Source organism: Tympanuchus pallidicinctus, unplaced genomic scaffold (genome assembly GCF_026119805.1).
Source record: "Tympanuchus pallidicinctus isolate F22 unplaced genomic scaffold, pur_lepc_1.0 scaffold37, whole genome shotgun sequence".
Lineage (NCBI taxonomy): Eukaryota > Metazoa > Chordata > Aves > Galliformes > Phasianidae > Tympanuchus > Tympanuchus pallidicinctus.
The window spans coordinates 819,817-841,368 of NW_026294755.1; the positions used below are offsets into that span (position 1 = coordinate 819,817).

Below are 21,552 nucleotides of genomic sequence, written 5' to 3' on the forward strand. Positions count from 1 at the left end.
GGAGGCTGAGACAGAGAGAAGGAAGGAGAGTCACAGCAGCCCCTCTCCCCCACCATCTCTCCCGCTTCATCCTTTTCTGTCTTAATTTTTTTTTTTTGCTCCGGAACTGCTGCACGGCAGAGAGGCTTCATGCTATTGCTTTTTATTTCTATGCACATACATGGAGCTGAGAAGCGTTTTTTTCCGCCCTTTTTCATTTTTTTTATAAATCCTTTTCCCTCCTTCCCTTTTTTCCTCCTTTACTTCTCTTGCATTTTCCTGCTGAATTTGCTGCCCGGCTTTCCCTGAGAGAAACTCTTGCAAAATAACACCGGCGGGGTTTTAGGGAGGGGGCTATTTCCTAAAGCCCTGCCCAAAACAGCAGGGCGGGGAGGAGAAGAGATGCCCAAATCCGGCAGCACCTTCGGAGCACGGGAAGGATGAGTCTGGAAGCCTCACTGCCAGCCATCAGCTCTGGGTAGCGGCATCCTTGGCTTCACGCACCAGTTAACAGGCTGCGAGCTGCTCCGCTTGTTTCAAGCTCTCCCTCTCGCTTAATCTCATCTTGTTCGGTGTGTGTGTGTGTGTGTGCGCGTGTGTAGGGGGAGGACTTTATTTCCATTGGCTCGGCTTTCGCTTCCCACCCACATCTCTTCCACATCACCTTGGTGTCTCCCTAAATAAAACCAGCCCTTCTTATCACACCGACGAAATCAAGAGCTAGAGTTTGAATGGATGTTTGTATAAATATTTACCCCTACGAAGCTATTGCTGAGCTGGTGGGATAAGCTTGTGGCAGCTGGTCTGAGACTGTCTTTGCTCTCTCTCCTCTAAAAGGCTCTAATTACTTTCCAGAGGGGAGGGGAAGGATCCCAGTTCTTGCTACAGTCTGACCCAAAAAGCAGTGCAAGGATTTCACCAGCTACTCCCAATGGATCTGAAGGACAGCACCAGCGAGGGCAGCATGGGGAGCCTGCAGCCTTCCAGCATCCAGATTTTTGCCAACACCTCCACACTCCACGGGATCCGTCATGTCTTCGTCTATGGGCCAGTGACCATCCGGCGTCTGCTCTGGACCTTGGCCTTTGTGGGCTCTCTGGGGCTCCTCCTGGTGGAGAGCTCGGACCGGGTGACTTTCTACTTCTCCTACCAGCATGTCACCAAAGTGGACGAGGTGGTGGCAAACAGCCTGGTGTTCCCTGCCGTCACCATCTGTAACCTCAATGAGTTCCGCTTTTCCCGGCTGACCACCAATGATCTGTACCATGCTGGGGAGCTGCTGGCTCTGCTCGACGTCAACCTGCAGATCCCCAACCCTCACCTGGCTGACCCGGCTGTCTTAGCCATCCTCCAAGAGAAAGCCAACTTTAAGCAGTATAAACCTAAAGTTTTCAACATGCAGGAGTTCCTGGCACGGGTTGGCCACGACCTGAAGGATATGATGCTGTACTGCAAATTCAAAGGTCAAGAATGTAACCATGAGGACTTCAAAACTGTGAGTATGAGCAGATGCTCTGCTTTTCTCCACTCCGGGCATGTGGATGGTGGTGGTGCAGGACCAGGATAGCCCTGGATGTCACTGGCTGTGTTGCATGGGCACAGTATGATGAGCACGGGTTGTGGCACAGCTGAGAAGGAGCAGGCAGCCTGTTGAGTTTCAGTTTTCTTGCTGGAGCCCTTCTTGTGCTGCTTCCCAGCACGGTGTGGGGTGATGTGGGGGCTGAGCAAGGGGCTGACAGCAGGTCCAGCACCCATCTTACATGAGGATCCTGGAGCGTGCATGCTGTCAGACCAAGTTGAGCAACGGAGGGGACCTGGGGGTCTCTTGCTATGGTCAGTGAATTTTAGCCAGCTGAAGCAAGAAGACAGGGCTGGAAAAAGGCCAGCACAGAGGCACGCATTTGGGGATGGTCTGAGCAATGTCCATCAGTTGGTTGTATCTCCCTGGGTGTTTGTAGTCTTGATGAAATTCTGGCTTCTGATCAAACAGAAGGGAAATTTTTCTGCTTATTCCTGATGGTTGTGGATCATAAATCTTAGTTAGCTGTGCAGTGTGGTCAGCAGCTGGGTGTCTTCATGGTGTTGTGTTAGAGGAAAGAAAAAAAATATAGAAAAAGGAAAGAAATCAGGCTGTGTTCTGATGATGGCAGGGAGCAGGAGCAAGCTGGGCAGCCTGAGGATCTTGCAGGAACAGACGCTGATCAGCTCATGGCTCCTGGCTGCCACCCGAGTGGCAGCTCGGCTTGCAGACAGCATCAGAGTTAAATAGAATCAAAAAGTAGACTGTTGGAAGAGGAGATGGCACCCGTGCACTGCTGGGTAATGAGGGGCTGCAAAGGGGCTGGTGGCTGGAGTGCTGCCTGGGCAGAGCTGTGGGCACACGAGTTGGCACGGGACTAAGCTGCACTTTACTCTCAGGCCATTCTGGCTCATCCCTTCCCACCGATCTGCCACCAGTCTGCCCTGGTTGGGGGCTCAGCAGTCCTGCAGTCAGCCATGCAAACAGCTCCCAGGCAGCTGTCTGTCTGAGAGCAGTGCTGCCTGTTCTGCAGATAGGCTGGGGCTGAAGCAGACTTTATGATGGTTTGGTTTGCCAGCTGGATTTGGGTCTGTTTTTAGGAGTATTTTATGCCTCTGCTGCTTGTGGGTCTCCCAGCAAATGGGTCCAACTCACTCATGTTCCATAGCCATTTTCAACACCTGGACTGTGCTCTCCTTAGATGCCTAAGTAGGAAGGCTGCATTTCATGTCAGTTGTTGCCTATGCCTGTTTTGGACTGGATACCAATCAGACTGTTCCTTTCCTTCTGCTCTGTGGGCAGACCTCAGCAGAGGCTGCTGTAAGTTTTCGGAACGTATCAAAAAAGTTGCTAGGGGAAGAGAGAACTAAAGCAAAACCATGTGTGAGAAAGTATGGAAAATGGATAGAAAGAGAGAAAAAGATGCTAAAATCCGGAGGGAAAGCAAAGATATGCTTACCAATAATGCAATAAGCACCAGCCAGAAGCAAATCTCCAAAGCCTAAGTAGCAGGTTGAAAACACCTGCAGGAACTCAAAACAGCAGCTCTTGTTGTCAGGTGAGAGGGGAGCTCTGGGCAGCATCTCTGGGAAATGGGGCTGTTCTCTCATGGCATCTTTTTCTATACAATTTCTAGAAAGACAAAACTTTCCCTGTCTGCTAAATAAATCCTGGTTCTGCTAAATCAGGTTGGAGTCAGCTAGAAACAGATGAGGTGCTACAGTCTGACAGCAATTCTCATTGGCAAACGCTGTAGAGATTGAGAAATGGGGCAGTGAAACACTTCAGTCAGTTATGCAAAGCAGATGCAGGTGATCCAGGAGACAACATCTTCCCAGTGTTGCCTTCTGCACCTGACACATAGAAATGCATCAGAGGAAGTGCTGGAGGCACAGGAAGGTGTTCTGGCGTCACCAACTCCAGGCAGTCCCTCATGGTATGGAAATCTGGGCAGCAGAACTCAAAAGAGACTCAGAAGCTTCGTTTTCTTTTCAGACTTTGCCTCTAGAGACAAAAGGCAGCAAAAAGTGCCTGCTTAAATGCTGAGTAGATCTTTCCGCAGGGAGCATGCTGTAAAGGTCTGTTAGCTGCCTCCGGGCAGAATCAGAACCTGCAATTCTGGAGGAACGTTGTGTTTAATCATCAGCGACCTGTTGCAACTTTGCACACAGGCTCAGTGACAGCCCATCCATTCTGCTGCATTACCAGCTGGAAAAAGAAAAGCGTCGTCACTGAAAATTGATTTCTTTCCTCCCAGGAAGCAGAGGTGTAAGTCCCAGAACAGTTCTGTAATGCGTCATCATGCTGAAGAATTCCAGTTCTCTTGTACTCCTCACTTTCATGCACCTGGGAGCAGTTTTGCAGCAGAAAGCTGCATCAGTGCAGTACGATGCAATAAGATGCTGAAAAAGGGTGTGCAGCTGTCCCTTGGGGGTAATGTATGTGTTGTGTGCAGTGCATCCCCTGAATAAAGCTGCTTGCCCCATGTAGGAAAGCAGAAGCTGACAGGGCAGTGTCCTGACACACTGAACACTTGACCGTACCTTCCCTCCTACTCCTCCTCTACTTCTCCATTACTGCTTTATTCACAGGATTTGAGCTGTGCTTCCTTGCACTCCATGTTCCTTCTCCCTGGGATTATGTCCCTGTATTATGGTCCTTAAGCTTTTCTGCAGGAATACATCCAAAGGGAACAGCAAGGACTGAGCAAAATATGTGCTGATTCTTCAGTTGGCCTTGCAATGCACTGAGCAGCAGATAAGATAATGCCGACCTCTGCTGTAGGCGAGGTAATGAAGAATAGAAAATTGGCAGAGCACGCTTTAGCAAACCCATTCCTTTCGAGTATTTGGAGGAAGGAAACCTGATAACAGCAGCTGAGGAAATCCTCTCTTCTTTTGTGCATCACTCCTCCCAGGAGGTCTCAGTTGAAAACGACCTCACAGATGGCATCGTTCTGGAGGAGCTGCGCTCCTGCTGCTCAACATGACAGTAAGGTCTTCCCATCCTACGGCTGCTGAGCATGGAAAAGCTGTGGTTTGTCAGCCCTAAATACACTGCTGTAGCTTTCTGGGTTTCTCTACGGGTGTGCTGAAGCAAAGCTTTTCCCCAAGCTTGAAGCCATGGCTCATGGTCCTCGGCTGCTCTGGAATGAAGGAACAGAGCAGCAGTAAGGAGCCTTACAGGAGGTTTTTGTGTGTGGCACAGTAAATGTGTGGAGTAGCAGAGGAGACAAGTCTATGAGAATCATCTCACCTCAATGGACAAATGGAGAATGACTGATGGGCGATGGGGGTGTAGATACCTATAATATAAGCAGCATAGGAATGGGATATCAGAGTCCCACCTTGCTGAGAAAAGTAACCCCAGCAGCCAAGCCTTGGCTGAGGTATTCAAGGTGGGGCAGTGGATGCACATTCTGGTCTGGGAGCACATTTTCTGTCATGTCTTTTGTTAAATGGGATCTGTTGTGAGAGCTTCCCCTCATAACTAGTTCATTTCTGAGGTAACACAATAACTTAGCTTGTGCCTTCTCTGCTTTTGTTGCTGGATGTCTATTCACGTATTTTCAGTGGCTGTGACAATGAAAGGATATAACTCACGTATTTTCAATACACATTTTTGCTGATAGACAGTGTCCACATAATGGAGAGCATCTCATGTGAATATTCCTATTTTGAGATGCAAGTTTCCATCGATCTATTTGTCTTTACCCATGCATACATTTTCTGCCATTCTTTTTAGTGCGCCCTAGAGGCCACTATGTAGTAAATAGCTTTTGCTTCTTGCACTGATTAGTCCATTCTCATCCCTTATTATACAACTTTCACTTTCCTCCAAACAAAAAAAGTAATAATCATGATGCTAGCTGCTGGATTCATATGATTATATGACCTCTGTTTCATTGTTTCTTTGGAATTCGTGACTTTTTCCAAAGTTTGCCTCAGAATCTGTGAAATATGCCATAATGGCATCTGCCATTTCGTGATAACTTTTACACAAATTGGTTCAGTGGCAGTGTTGTATTGTATCCTTGCTGTCTGTAGTGGATGAAAGGTAAAATCATGGGAAATATTAAAATGTGCCTGTGCTCTTTCTACATGGACCCTAGGCTTTAATACTGCCATGCCTAAAACTCTATGTGAAGAAACATAAAAAACAATACAGTACAAACCCACAAAAATAATACCCCAAAAAAGACCACCACCAAAACCAATAAAAATATGCATGCACACATACACACAAAAACATGGTTTCCATTTGGAGAGGCAAAATTGGAGCCACATAGCTTGTCCTGACCTACTTCCATACACCTCATGGAAGTCTTCCTTCAGGACTTCATGACAAATAGAATCACAGAATCTTTAAGCTTGGTAACGACCTCTGAGATCCCTGAGTCCAACCCCAACCTATCTCACCACGTCCATTAACCACATCCCTCAGTGCCACACATCTCCACTTTTCTTGAACACCTCCAGGACAGTGACTCCATCACCCCTCTGGGCAGCCTGTGCCAATAAATGTCCCTAGTATCCAGCTTGAGTAGAACAATAAGTAATTTCTCCGATATTCCCTTTTGTGCTTGTTCGACCAAGAGCAGTGATGCCCGTGCTAAAAAGCATGATGTGGTGCTGTGAAACCATGCTGTGTGCTTATTCAGAATGCTCCTAGCAAGGTGCTGGTGGGTATGGTTCAGTGCCTGCAATCCCCCTTGAAGCCAATGGTCATAAATTGAAACTGGTGGTCATGAAATGAGGCAGGAGAAGGTCACAATTTACAAGAAGAGAAAACAGATCTGACTTCAGCATGGGGCTGGGTGGCCTCTTGAGATACCTGACAACCTGAATTATTTCACACATATACTTACGTATATAATATGTAACGTATTTCAACTCTTTCAACTGCATACAGTGTTCAAAAGAAATATCAAGTGTTGATTTCTAATTCCATTCATCTTTCTTTTAGGACTGATGAGAGGGAGGTGATTGTCCCTCTCTACTCGGCTCTTGTGAGGCCCCATCTGGAGTCCTGTGTCCAGGTGTGGAGCCCTCAGTACAAGAAAGACGTAGAGATCTTGGAAAGGGTCCAGAGGAGGGCGACTGAGATGATCAGGGGGCTGGAGCACCTCCCCTATGAGGACAGGCTGAGGGAGTTGGGCTTGTTCAGCCTGGAGAAGAGAAGGCTGCGGGGTGACCTCATTGCAGCCTATCAATACCTGAAGGGAACCTACACCCAGGAGGGGAGTAAACTCTTCAAAAGGGCTGACAACAGCAGGACTAGGGGAAATGGATCCAAGTTGAGGGAGGGAAGATTTAAGTTGGATGTTAGGGGGAAGTTCTTTACAAGGAGAGTGGTTAGGGCCTGGAACGGGCTGCCCAGGGAGGTTGTGGATGCCCCGTCCTTGGCCGTGTTCAAGGCCAGGTTGGACGGGGTCCTGGGCAACCTGATCTGAATGTGGATGTTTGGTGGCCCTGCTGGGCAGGGGGGTTGGAACTACATGATCCTTGAGGTCCCTTCCAACCCGGGTGATTCTGTGATTCTGTGTGATACCTTACGTGGCTTTCCTTAAGAAAGGCTCTTTGGGAAAATACATGCATGAAAAGCTTTCTTGCCTGAAAGCTGGCACTGGGTGTGCAGGTCCTCCCTGGCTTCAGAGGGAGGAAAACATGAATTGTGACTATATTTGCAGGTTTCAAAAATCAGTAGATATTTTGCCACCTGCATCTGCTGAGAGGTTAAATAAAAACACAACTCGAAATGTATGTCCTGTATTAAGTGGTGAGAATAACCTGAAAAGTCTACTAAAAGCTCTTTGGGATTTCTATACTTGCAAATATCTATGAGGAAACCTTGAAAGGTTCATAAACTCAACAACTAGGATGGGAAATGAGATAGATAAGGTGGACAGAGCTGCCTCTACCTGCCATGGATCAATCAATGAGACCAGAAAAAACAATTGCTCCTTGGAGGTGAAGGAGACTGCATCACTTAAACAGATTGACACCTGTGTGCTCAGAGCCCATCGAGGAACAGTTTTTATCCAGCCATGAATATTATAACTGAAGCATGTTTTTAAAAAAATAAAAAATCTGAATTGTTTTGATCACTTGCTGTTGTGGTCGCTGAGGAAAGGATTTATCCTGTGTGTTAAGCCAGGGAGCATGAAGGGAAGAAGTGAGTGGTAGTGGAAAATGCACATGTGTTTGCCAAGGGTGGGATAGATGAAAGGTTTAATCTCCACTTGGTTACATTTCCAGAGAGGAGCCCAGTGCAGAGGGACTTGGCCCACAGGAGCGTTTTCACCTCCAACAGAAATTGCTCATTTACTGCTCCCATCACATGAGCCAGTTCTGCACAGAGATTTCCTTCCTCCTCCACAGCTGCTCAGAGGGATTTGAAAAGAAAATCAGAACTGAAAAAGGCTGAGTCAAACTCAACCCACTCACCAGGTTGTTCTTCAGATCAGCTGGTCCTGAGCACCAGAAGACTCCAGACAGAGTGAGCTTCATGGCCAGCCCTTGGGCTTTCCCACCAGTCAACCAGGAGGTGCTCAGATCCAACTTCCAGGCCGTGTTAAGAGACGGAGTTTGTCCTGAGGGAACCTGACAGATCTGAGTCTGTCCATATTGCACATCTGAGAAGAAAAAATACAAAAACAAGCAGCTGAAGGTCAAAAATTTTAGTGTGATGCAGTTTTAGTTGTTTTTCAGAAATTTATATCTTCATATCTTTGTTCCAAAGATATTTGAAACTTGGAAATAAAAATGGAAGTAATAGGAAGGTAGGCATGAAATTAAAATAATTAAAAATCTGTTTCCTTTTCAAAGGTTTTGAAATTATTAGGGGAAGAAAGTCAAAACTGAAACACTGTCTTTTTTCATGTTTCATCTTGTTGCTTGCTCTGGGCTTTTTCAAACCCCACTCCTGTGGTGGAGGGCAGTCATGACTTCACCAGACAGCCAAATCCCACAGAAGAGACCCAAAATGTTTGCGAGCCTGAACATTTAAGGGAAATTAATCCTGGTCCAGGAGATGAGAATAAATAAATGCAAGCAAATGCACTCTGGTGACTTAGCTGTACTGTAAGCAGCATGATTGAAGGGCTCCAGTTTCAGCTAGTGTGAAGAATGTCTTACTTTCCCAGCTCAAGTAGATGAAGATGAGCTGAAACTCTGGTACAGCACAGGAGCAAATAATTGTCAATCATCGGGATAACTCAATGGCAGGAAAGGAAACATCTTTACAATATGCCATGGCTTGGCAGTGAGGGCTAAATCCACTCAGTTGATTGCAAAAGAGAATTAATGGCCAATGGGAGGAATTAGTGGAAGCTTAACCCTTAAGTCACTGAATTTTTCATGATGATGCTCTGCTGCTCTCTAGCACCAAAATGGGTGGGAAATGTAGAGCAGAACCATTGAGCCTCTGTATTTCTTCCACTGCCAACTGCTATGCTTTGGGAGAGCAGCACACGCGATCCATTTTTGCCTACCATGCATCCCAAGCAGTGTTTGCAGCACTGTGAGCTCATCAGCAGTTTTCCAGTGATGGAGAAACCTGTGACAGCTGAACAAGCATATCTGGCTTCAGTTTGACCTCAAATGGGGGACAGCATTTTGTCTGGGGAGTGGGAGGGACTCCAGGCCATCTGGAAAGTGATGATTTACTTGAGGAAGTCTGGGATCAGAACACATTTTTGCTATTGAGCTTCTATTTTTTTCTGTGAAAACATGGAACAGAAATGTTATAGTGAAGTTTGCTGAGAACTGCAGTTCCAGCTCATCATCCACACGCATCCCTTAGACACACTGGTTGGGCTGTATCTCCCAGAAGATAACACAGTGTCCTGGTGGGGAGCTGATGGCTGGCTACAGCAGTTGTACAGTTCTGATGTATTAATTTGTTTTCTTGCACTTCATGTTTGGGCATTTTTCCTTTTTACACTTAAAAGGTACCAAATGTTTCCAGCAAAGCTTTCTGTAAAAGCTGCTACTGAGCTTGTTTCTCCAGCAATACTCCCACCAAACCCAATCCTTATGTAAAACATGGAGCCAGTTTTCATTAGCAGCGTATCCGAAAGGGTGAGGATAGCATGTCCTCGTTAGGAGAAGGAGTTGTTAAGCCAGATGTTAAACTTCACACTTGTTGATTGAAAAACTTTTTTCTTTTTTTTTGTTCTCCACCCTGGTAATGAATCCCAGTGCCACCATCCCTTTTACAGCTGCTTCAGGAGCACTCTAAGTGGCCATTAACTAATGCCAAATTATGATGGAGCGTCTCCTGGAATACATGTGACATCCACATGAATAACAAATGAATTCATTCCTGTCAAGGCAACGACAACGGATTGCAGCTGAATTAACATGAGTGCTGGTTGCTGCTCTACACCAACTGCAGAGAGTTCCTTGTAGGGTGCATGTAATTAGAGGGACACACACGATGTGATGCAGAGGGATGCCATCAGTGTGAAGATGTAGCACCATGAGCAGCTATAATATCAAACCAACCCAACTTCCACTGAACCTTGAACTCCTTAGGAGTTTGCTTCCTAAGGATATTTGTGCAGTGAAAACCAAATTCACAACAGAAACGAGCACAGGGTTTTGAACAAGCCTGGAGTTGGCTAGGTTATCTCCTAACAAACTTTTCATTGCACTGACTGGAATGAGATTTCCCAGGAGAAAAATGAAAACATTTGTCATAAAGAATTTCTGTTTTCCCTGAAAATAATTAAAAAATTCTATCTCGGAACAAAACCAAATCTTGGAAGCCTGGGATGCTTCATTAAAAGCTGGTTCATTTCAGGTGGTTCCGAATTATTTGATGGGAAAAGTCCTCCTCAGTGGGGGATCTGTCACCTCTTGGAGTCTCTGCATTTTACATTTATAGACCTGAGGCAAACCAGGGTCTATTTTAAATAAGGTTTGGGGCAGAACTCGGTATCACCTAGTATTAGCAAAGGCTTACATCTGCCTTTCCCTGAAGAAGGGGATTTCATGCACTATGTTCATATGTCCCTATTTCAAGCGACAGCTTTCAATGCAGGATGCCTTCTGACAGACCATCTCTGAGCTTTCTGGAGATGGCTCACCTGCAGCCTTATTTCCTGATAGGAGAAACCTACAGAAGATTGAAAAATGGCTAATTTTGTCTCTATCTGAAAGACCATGAGAATTCTCACAGACATTAGGTTTCTATGAGCTTCATGAAAACTGGCAGCTGAGAGAGACCCAAACTCACATCCACTGAGGAAAACCAGGGCCACCAATGACATTATGCATTTCATCTGACAGCAACCAGCTGTCCAACAAGCATATGTGCCCCACTTTCTCCAAAGGCAGCCTAGTAGTGACAAGACAGCTTACACTTCTCTGACAGCACAGACAGCGTAACGAACTAAGAAAATTAGTATACACAGGGCTGTGCTACCCGTGGGACAGAGAGAAACAACCCAGGGGTAGATGTGTGAAGGTTGGTACATGGATGAGGATGTTAGCTGCTCCTAAAATATTCTGATTTTCTTGGTGGGAGTCCATAGGGGCAGAGCAGGGAGAAGTTAGAAAACAAAATACCAGCATCCTTTGGAAAACAGGCTTCATTCATTCCTCTGTTTCAAAGACAATGGGTTTGTTTGTTTGTTCACAAGTTGTGTAAAGCACTCATTCCTCCCTGGAATTTACAAAAAGAATTGCAGAGGCCAGAGCATCCCAGCTTCTCATGCCAGCACAACACTGATGAGAATAAGTGGGTTCAGGATGTGTTTCTACACAAAGCCCTGGGTTTGCTACAAGGGCAGATACAGCAACATCTGCATGCTTGTTGAGATGCTCCTCTGCTGAAGTGTGAGTAGATGAATATACATGCATATGTCTACCTGTACATGCATGGATTGAATAGCAAGGCTGCTGCTGCAGTTCCTGCTGGGAGCACCGGTCCTGCATCCTCAGTTTTAACCTCCATGTTGTCCAGAAAGTAAGCAAAATTTGTATTGGCTTATTATTGTAACATGGCATTGCATGGTTTATATATATTGTAATATATATATGCAATATGAACTACATAGGGATGACTGGGGGTACATCAGAGCCTCATGGCTTTGTGAGCTTTATGCAGTAAATGCTCACACTCTGATTCCTCAGAAAGAATGTGGAAGAAGGACTGAAAGAGAGGAGATATTCCTTTGTTTTTACATTGAGGTCCAGACAAATGGCGTGGATCTGATTCCTCCTTCATGAGCTTGGGAAAAGACTTAGAAAGTGTGGGTTTAAACCATTTTAATACCTTTTCTTGTAGGGCTGTCCAATTCTGATTAATTCCTCACCATTCTTGTATGACTTCTTTTGCACTTTGACTCTTACGACTCTCCCAAAGAGATGGGAAAAGGCAAAGATCTCTGCTCTTCAGCCCTTCAGCCTTGTTTATCATGGTTTCTTTTCAGCCTATATACAGGAGACTGCAAGCAGAAATATTTCTGTTTCTCTTTGATACCCTGCTTACCTACATGATCTCACTGCATCGATGGTGCTTAGCTCTTGGGCTCCAACCTGAAGTGAGCTAGCAGCTAAGGGTACAAAACATGAGTACTGATGCATTGCCCTACAGCACACGCAGATGGGATGGATGGAAGATGTCTTGCATGGTTTCTCTCAGGGACCAGAGCATCACCATAGGCGGGATGCATAGGACCATCCCACCTCTAAGCCTCTGTAATTTGGCATCAGCACAGTGTTCAGACTGACAATAACGTTTGTCAGCACCGTGGGGCAAGGGCAGTCTTCCTGGTTTATGTTTATTATTAAGCATTTATTTCTAATATTGATTAAAATTTAAATGTGGAGGATTTGTTTTAGCTTGCCTCAGAGGATGGCACGGGCTGTGATTTTGTGCAGAGACAGAAGAATATCTATTGCTCCCATTTGGAAGGTATTAAAACCAAATGCATTTTTTTCTCCAAATGTCATCACTCAAAAACCATTCTGAAAGCCTGGCTTGCTATATTTGCAAGTCAGGTACGCAGTGTACCTGAGCATCCACATCTATTCCCAGCTCTGCAAACCCCAGATAGCTTCTGCAAGTGCCTGCAGGCTAAACAGCATCCCTAAGTAAAACACTGCCTCCCTTTTCCATTCCAGAACGCTGTTGAATGTGGAGGGGTATTTCTGAGCCTAAAATTATGCCTCCATTTCGTGTGCCATTAGCTGTTTGTTGGTACAATTAATTGCTGCATATTTTCCTCCCATGTTTTTAAGCAATCTGTAATGGTCCCCCCTTGCAGGGGGTTAAAGCACAGGTAAATTCATGTGGCAGACTATTTCTAGAGCTGTAGCAAGGACAATTTAGTTACCAGAGGTAGGGAAATGAGGTCTACACTTATGTTGTTGCAAATCAGATTGGTATTTACACAGGTCCCATTTGCAGTGTAATCAAGGAAGCTGGGGAAGGGGCATCAGTGAATTGTTAGCAGTTACTGTTCATCCTTTTGGCTTGTGTATTCTGGTCCTCCTGTGTTTTTCTGTATCAGGAGGATAACTGTCTGAATCGGGTATGTTCTTGTAATCACACTTGTCCTCCATAAAAGGCTCTCACAAACCTGTTTCATCAACCAATAAAACCAGAAATCAGAACACATCATCTTTGGGAAGAACATCTCCAGCCTGCCACTCCTCTCAGCTACATGCCCAAGCAGTTCCATCTCACTGCAGCAGTTCATGGTCCCACTTAGAAACATGGAACAGAATATCCTGAGTCAAAATGGACTTCATGTGCAGGTCCTGGGCTGAACTGAAATCGAAAATGTGGATTCCTCCTCTCCAGTTAATAAAAACCAGACTTAGAGCAGCAGCATCAAGCCTTTTCTTCAGCTACCATGTGTTCCTGAGGCACTGGAACATTACCCCAAATGCAGCACCACATGAATGCACCTAGACTGCTTTGGGATTCCAGGTCCTTCTCTTTCTGTGCCAGCTTGTTTTGGGGTCTGTGCAAACTGTATTGCATTGTGTAGCAAAGGTGGCCATAGAAAAGCAAGAGCAGGAGGGTGCCTGATAGTAACAGCTCTCAGTGTTATATTCTCCCAAACCTGAGGCCAGCTGCTGCTCTCCTGACTGTGTGATCCCTCATTAATACACAATTATCTTCCTGCTTCTTGAAAATACTGGGGTTTAGCAAGTGGATAATTTATTTACGCTTCTTCAAAACCCTGCCCCAACATGGAAACAAATATTCCTTCCCTCTGAGGAAACCATCTTTTTGCCTTTTCACATCATCATGGATATTGCCATGCAATGGCAATGTTGTGGGAAAAGAGGTTAAGTGCCGAGGTTAAAACAGGTTCGAGCATAATCCAGAGTGCTCTTGGCAAAGACTGAAGTGTTACTGGGCTTCAATGTCCGCCTGCTTAAAGTGCTGGAGTGGCTCATTATTGTTTCTGTATGTCTTTGTGAGAGATGCAAGAGTCAAAAAGAAGTACAACATTTTTCTCCCCTTAACCCACATTCAGTGGGGAATAACAACATTTAAGACCTCAGAGTGCATAGAAAGGTTTCCTCCGCAACAACTGAGCTCTGTTCCATCAGCCACGTGTGGCTCAGGCTCAGCTGTTGGTTATGGAGGTACGTATCTCCATGGCAGCATTTTGGAGTTTTCACAGAACCGTTGCCTGCCTCTAAGGTGGCTCCAAGGAGTCTCAGCTACACTTCTGTATTGTTAACCCTATTTGCCTTTCCTCCAGCCTCCCTTCCGATGGGATCACAGCCTCAATTTCTGCATCGAGTACCAATATCAACCCAGCAATTTTCACTTTGTCTCAATCCTTTCACACCTAGCAAGGTGTCAGGGAACAGCTGCCAAACCAGGATATTCGTGCAGCCTCCTCCAGCAGTATGAGACTCCCAGGCTGCAAAATAATTCAACATGCTTTTAGAACCACCTCTAGAAAGCAATTTCACCACCACTTGCACAAGGAAAATGATGCAAGAATGCTTTATATATTATGGGAAGGAATGGTCTGCCAGGATCAAGGCAGAAGGGTTTGCTCAGCAGTATATGTTTTCAGACCTGTTCTGCAGTGCCATCCCTGTCTGCAACTTCTGCTGCCAAAGGTCTTTCCTAAGAGGGAAGGATTGAGCAAACCTTTGATGCACTCTGCAATGCAAGGAGATGTCACACAGTCATGGAGCAGCCCAATAATAAAGGCCTGGAAGTATCACAGAGCTCACATATCACTGAGGAACGACCTTCCTGCTCCATTCTTGCTTACCCATCTTGCTCCCATTGATCCCACAATTGCACTCAACGGCTCAGAGTAGTCCATACTTTTGTGCAGATTTAGTGCAGAATCATAATGCTGAAGTCCTGACTAGATATTTATATTAAGTCCTACTTTAACTTTGTGCAGCTTGCCAAGGATCTTTACAAAGCTGCATCATGTAGCCATCAGGAGATGTTCATGCCAGTGGAGAAGGATGCTGGTGTGGGGTGAAGAATCTCAGATGTGAAAAAGCAGCTGAACCCAGACTAGATCAGGTGTAGAGAGACACTACAGGGAGGATTAAAGAAAAGCACCTGTTCTTGGAGGGAAGATTATGAGAATTTAGCTTGTTTAAGCTAGCAAGGCAAAGGCTGTGCAGAGGGATGCAATTACCCTGTAGAAAATATGTCAAGGGGATAAGCACTGAGAGGGAAATGGAGCTATTTCAGCTAAATGGTGATACTGGCTTTGGAGCAAACGGTATGTATTGGTCATGCTAGAAGTTAAAGGAGATTGTTGTGTATTTTTTTTTTTCTTAATGCTTGAAGGAATGAAATCCTGAAGTAACTGCTCAGTAGGAATAATGGGGGGAAAAAAACCTGGCAGGTTTTCAAACAGGATCATCACTTGCAGGCGGGATTATACGATGCGGTTGCTGGTGATGGGAGGATGAGCTCATGGACCAGTTCAATGCACAGCAAAAGTCTCCCTACTGAAAAGGGATGGATTGGTTGTATACCTGCATCACGGGTGTTATCTGATCTGGGTTCAGTGAGCCTTGCTCACTTATGTTCTAATCCCAAGGTGAGGAGAGTTGTATTGAAATAGTAGCTGTGAGTATCGTTGTATTAGATTTTGTATAAAAATGGATTGGAATTGTGGTCTCTCCTCTCTATGCTTAAAACAATGTAACGGGTCTTTCTGATTTAAAGGATCTCTGAGCAGCAAGGGGGGAAAAGGGAAGAAAATAGTGGGCAGATTGATCCTGACCCCTATAGTTTTCCACTGCTCATAATACAAGGAGGACAGAGAAATGGAAACCCGGTTTGGAAAGACAATAACACAGTCCATCAACAGAAATGAGTTAGTTGTTCTTGACTTTATCCACCTGGGAACTCTGATTATCATCTTGTGAAACAAAGCACCTGGTCTATTATCCCATAAGTAAGAGAGAGCAAATGCACAGTGTTTTCATTACAAAGCATGGCTTCCCTGCAGGGCTGCTGCGTGTACCGGAATATGCTGCAGTAGAGGAATGAAACTTGGAAATTTGCCCTAAGGTTTCCTAGAGAGAGAAGGCAGTAGTAGCAGTTAGAGAAATTCTCGCTCTGCCCACCAGGGCTCCCCACCCACGGCTAAAAAGTGATTGTTGTTGCTGTTAATTAGAGCTGTATGGAAACATTCGCAGACAAACCTGGAGCCGCATCAGATGTGCTTCTCAGGGCTGCGTTACAGGCTCCGATTGCAAGTCAGCTCCCCTAAAAGGGGCACTGAGATGCCTGAAGGGTGTGGGTGAGTGGAGATCTGGCATCAAATGCCATGGGAATACGTTTAGGACAAACCGAGGTCCAAGTGGGTGCTAATTAAGACTCATTTTCTGATGACTTGGGAGATGTTATCGAACAAATCCAGAAATGCTGAAGCTGCAGCTCAACCTCCTTTCTTCTTGATTTTAATGTCAGCACTGGGATTTTGTACCAAGTTCATTTTGTCCCCTTTGGAATCCTAAATGTTGTGCTCAAAAGCTCCACCTGAGGTGGGAGACTCTGCCCCTTGGCACTACAGTCTGACCTTGTGGGATTGAAACCCTTTGGTGCTTTGAAAGTCATAAAAGGGATGCTATGGATCAGATCAACTAGATCTCACCTGGAACTGCTGCAAAAGGAGGGGTGTACTGCTTAATCAGTGCATCCAATAAGGAGAGACTGAATAGAAAATGTCTGCCTGTTGTTCAGTATAAAGTCCAATGAAGCTATTCCCATGGGTGGAGGTGGCTTTGCTGGAGCTCTCTGCAACATTTAAACCAGCTTTCATGGTCAGCAGTAATGGGTTCATGCCGGTGAGGGATGTGTGAAGGATCTGCCCCAGCCAGCAGCTCAGCATCACCCCCAGTACATGTCAGACTGGGATGTGAGAGAGTTTCCATCTCTCTCTGCTGTGTTCCAGATCATTTGTTTTGACTGTGTGCGTATGTTGTCAATTCACCAGCACCTCTACGCAGTCAGTTACAATTCACATTTGCTGTTTTTGTTTTTGTTTTTTTAATTAACATCACTGGAGCATTTTCTGGGGAGTTTGCATGGTGTGCAGAGCCAACCCACATCCCAGCAGCCTCCAACATAATCCAAGGTGAGGAATCAAGCTCATAAACAGATCAAGATTATGTGACCCTGTGGTCTTAGAGGAGGACTCTGAATGGGAGTCTTGCAAGGAAGTCCCAGCAGCCACATGGATTAAATTCTTGCTGATGCAGTGGAAAATCCCAGAGAGAAACATGGCCAGCTGAGTCACCTGAAAAGCCAAACACAACCTCAGCCATCACTGCCTTGAAGCACCACAAGGTTGTTATCCAAAATGTCCCAGAATCCCCAGAGCTTTGGAAAGAATTGAGAAACAGAAAGGATGAAGACAGAGCTGAGACTGATTGTGATGCTTTTAAAGATCCAAAACTCAAGGAAAAAAGGATGCTCGTGGGCTAGGTGAATCTATCAGAGACTTCGTTGATGCAGAGCAGGCCAAATCCATAATTATTGGAGGTAAATATTTTCAAATTAATTACTTCTCCCGGTTGATGGCAAATGATGCAATGACTAAGTGAGACTGCTTTCCTTTCTGTGCTGTGAAAGCCAAATCTGCAGCACGTGCTTGGGAAAGACATGGCAGGAAAGCTAGGGAGTAGATAGAGGAGCAGACATAAGCACTGGGTGGCTCCGAGTCATCCTGGGACAAGAATCCATGGCCAGGACACTGGGCTCAGACTGCAAAGTCTTTTACTTCCATCTCTTTGCTCTCAGATGCCCTGGTTGGACAAAATCAGCTTGGATTCTAAGTAGGTAAGATGCTCTAGGATTGAAGTCATCTTGGGATGCTCCAGAGAGGAAGAAGTACGGGTCAGTGTGACACTGCTTTGTGCAGCAGCTTTTAGAGGAGCTGCTCTATTTACTGATCCATGTGATTTAGACAGGGGGTGTAACACGGAAGAAATGCTGCATCCAGCTGCGACACATGGGTCACAAATTCTACCTTAAGGGAAGGACTAGAGCAGAAATGAGGACAGTGCAGGAGAAACATGGGAGCAGAAGCCCAGCATCTCAGGGTACTTCCAAATAAATGGACTTGGAGAAGCACCAGGGTCCCAAGCGCCTTTTGAACAAATGAGGGGTCTCAAAATAGGACTTGTCCACTCATATTGAAGTGTCTCATGAAGCAATCTCAGGTTTTGGGGGAGTGTTCTGTCAGCAGTTCCATCTGAACTATTTTAGCAGCAGGAAAGCATCCCGGCTGCTCCTTTTATGTCTCGCACACTGATTTAGTGGTTTAGAGACTGAACTGCTCATTAGCATTTTGGGAACCAGCAAAGCCACATCAGTGAATCACCATTTCAGGCACTTGCTCAGCACCTGTGAATTTAGGATCCTGTTAGCAGCCATAGGGAGTTTCAAACCTGTTTCCAGTGAAGCATTTCCATTAGCCCAGAGAGAAAAATCACATTTTGTTTCCTGCCATTCCCCAGCAGCCAAACGCTTCTGCTTCATTTTCCTGGGAGGTGGCAGTCCCAGGCACCGCGGCTGCTGAGCTCCAGTTTGCCCTGTTTGTGACATGCTCTGAAATCATTTTGTTTAGCACATTAAGCCAATCTGCCTCCCAAAGCCAGCTGCAACTACAGCCCTCTGGGAGAGCTTGGAAGCCCTGCTGAGCCCACAGAGCAGACTTTTGTGGATGGCAGCAAAGAGGGGTGAGAGGAGGAAGAAAGGAGAAGCAGATCAGCACAGCACCTCCGAGCTACTTCCCCTTTTCCAAGAGCCTCTTACCATTCAACAGAAACACAAAAGAGAATAGAAAAATAATATTTACTGACTCTGATGAATGCACGTCAGAGCCAGGCTCCATGTGAAGGATCTCTGCATTATTTATGGCCCTCTGTGCTGTTTGCTATCCCTGGATGAGCAAGTTTTCTTGTTCAGAGAGATGCTTTTAACCGACAGCCACGTTTAACCCAAATCCCTCTTTTCTCCACTGAGCTGGGACTGTAGGACACAAAGACATCACTGCTTTTGCTTCATTTCCCCAGGTGAGAGCAGCCAAAAGCATTTGTCAGAGCGCCTGTTGGTGGGATGTGGTCCCAGGAGCCTGCAGAGCACATCTCACCCAGGCAGGGTTTGCTGCTGGTACCCTCATCAGCTTAATTAGAGGCAGCAGAGCAGTGCTGAGCCAGGCAGCAATTAGATCTGCATCCTCTCTGTCTAGACAGACCTTGGAAATGGTGCTTCTAAACTGAGATCTTCCAGCTGGGGAGGTTGGATTCACAGCTTTGCTGGATCAGTTCCCTCGGAAATGGTGTTGCTCCTTGATGGGCTCCTGTCCTGCTGGACTACAGCCCAGTCAGATCTGCTTGTCAAAGTGTGTTAAGCCCAATTCATGGGTTTTTTGGTCCTTGATGCAACCCATTTCTTGTGCAAGCCACAACATTAGGCCAATGATACCGGCCTCACCCACTCCCGCGTGGGTCTGGGTACTCCCTCCTGCTCATCAGCCAATGGAAAAGGTTGAGCAATGGTCCAGGCAAAGCTTCTGCAAGGTTTGGGATGGACAAACAGATCCCCTCCAAGCAGATCTGCACCTGCCTCTTCCTGATCCCCACTCAAAGAGATCAGAACAAAAATCAGAGCAATATGAAAGTGTAACCAGAACACATAATTCACACACTGATGTGGGCTTATTTAAGTTTTGCTTCTGTATTAGCATGAAATATGAATCTGTATTCTAGCATTAGTTTTTTATATTGTGCCATGCTAGGCTTCATATATTATTAAAAGTTTATGTTAAATATGATATTAAATAGGTTCTTAATACCCATTTATTAAGTGGATATTTGGTACACATTCAGTGTTTCTGTAATTATGGAATGCCATCAATATTTCAGTACTGTTAAAAAGAAAAAGGATTAAAGCTCTGCATTGAAGCAATCTGTTTTACCTCCCTAAAACAAAGTACCTCAGCACTGCTGAAACTAAACAAGAAAGTCCATGTGATTCATTCAGACCTCTGTCCTGAAGCATTAATTTGACATTTTGATGTGAAATTCTCCAGGGCTCGTCTGTGTACTGCAGGGATCCCCGTGGGTCCTGACTGGTGCTGTACTAGCTGGCAGCCTCTTCATGCACAGCTACCACCAACCCTGCCATAAAATACCCAAACACACATGGACTCTATGGCATTAGCAGTTCTTTTTTGGGTCACATCCCTGTGCTAGAAATGTTTTTTTTTGTTGTTGTTCTGAAAAGCAGAGTTTTCAGTTGAATGGTTTCCATTTCCAGCTGTGCACATGGGTTGGGTGAGGTTGCTCCTGCATGGAAGGCATTCTGTGGAGCTGGGAAGGATGTAGTAGCAGTTAGAGGTCCTTTGAGCACCTGGGATCTCTCATCCTTCAATCAGTTGGGTAGCGATCCTCCCTGAAATCAAACACTCACACAGTGAGAGGAGGAACTGTGAACACAAGGAAAGGTGCCCAGGCAGAAGGCAGGAACACATGCAAAGGCAAAAGCAAGTGCCACGAGCTTCCTTTTCCCTCTACACCAGCAACACTCATGCTGCCCACAGATCACTGGATTTGATCACAAGCAACAAAGCATTAGGAAATCCAGGCTGGTGGCCAAGCAATTTGGGGCCAGTGAATGGGAGAGTACTTCAAGGAAGTGATTGAGAGCTCCTCACCTTAAATCAGAGGCTCCCCGAGTGAGAGGGCTTTGGTGAAACTCCAAATCTTTGCTGTGACTGCCGAACGAGGATTGACGTGATTGTGAGTTCTTAATCAGTGGACCACAAACCTTTCTCCTCCCCACCCCTTTATTGGGTGAGGAAAGCATGACAGAGAGATTTCTCAGGGCCCTGCAAGTGATCTGTCATCATACAAACTGTCCCCACATCCCAGCCTGGTGGTTTAACCATGGGGAGATCCTCTGGTAGCAGCTACCCTAGGGATGCCCAACCAGAGGGATCACTATGAAGTGCACAAAGAAAATGATGGCTCAGCTGCATGGAGGGGCTCACAGAAGGGTCAGGCAGTGTCAGAGCTGAACTCCTGGAAGGTTCACCCTCCTGAACCTCTAGAGGTTCCTCAAGCACTGGTGCCCCCGGGGCTTTGGCTGAATTCATTTCTCCAGAGGCATTCTGGATGTTGGTGACTCTGCCTGTGGCAGTGGGGTTGGAACCTGATGATCTTTAGGATCCCTTCCAACCCAAGACATTCCATGATTCATTAAGGGCTCAGAAGCCCCTAAGAAAAGCACTGGAGATTTGTCAGCACAGCCCTGGGAAAACATCTCATACAAAAACACAGTTCTTCCTCCCCCTTCAAGGATCCCATGCTTTTCATTCTCCCTGTATCCACACAAGCCAAGGCTCAGACATGAAATGAAGAACACCCCCATTTCTCCTATGAGGAGCTCATCAAGGAAGATACACCATAAATAACCTTTCCACCCACAGCTGTGGGTTTATGTTCTGGGCAGAAGAGATTAACCGTCTCCCTGCTCACAATAGAGAATGTTTGTAGCACTTATTTCCACCCTTCTCTCCACACACC

The 21,552-nt window shown here is 45.8% G+C and overlaps 1 protein-coding gene across 3 annotated transcripts in view; it reads left to right on the forward strand.

Moving 5' to 3' along the window:
• Nucleotides 1–437: 437 nt before the first annotated feature.
• ASIC2 (acid sensing ion channel subunit 2) overlaps nt 438–21,552 on the forward strand; it is a 418,251-nt gene continuing 397,136 nt past the window's right edge. For 2 of the 3 annotated variants that reach the window (XR_008210383.1, XM_052699502.1), the window contains exon 1: nt 440–1,474. Coding sequence is in view for 1 of the 3 variants with exons in the window: in XM_052699502.1 (XP_052555462.1) it covers nt 911–1,474 (564 nt within the window). In the remaining 2 variants the exon portion in view is untranslated. Of the gene's footprint in view, nt 1,475–21,552 lie in introns of all 3 variants that reach the window. The other variant, XR_008210384.1, reaches the window with a different exon arrangement.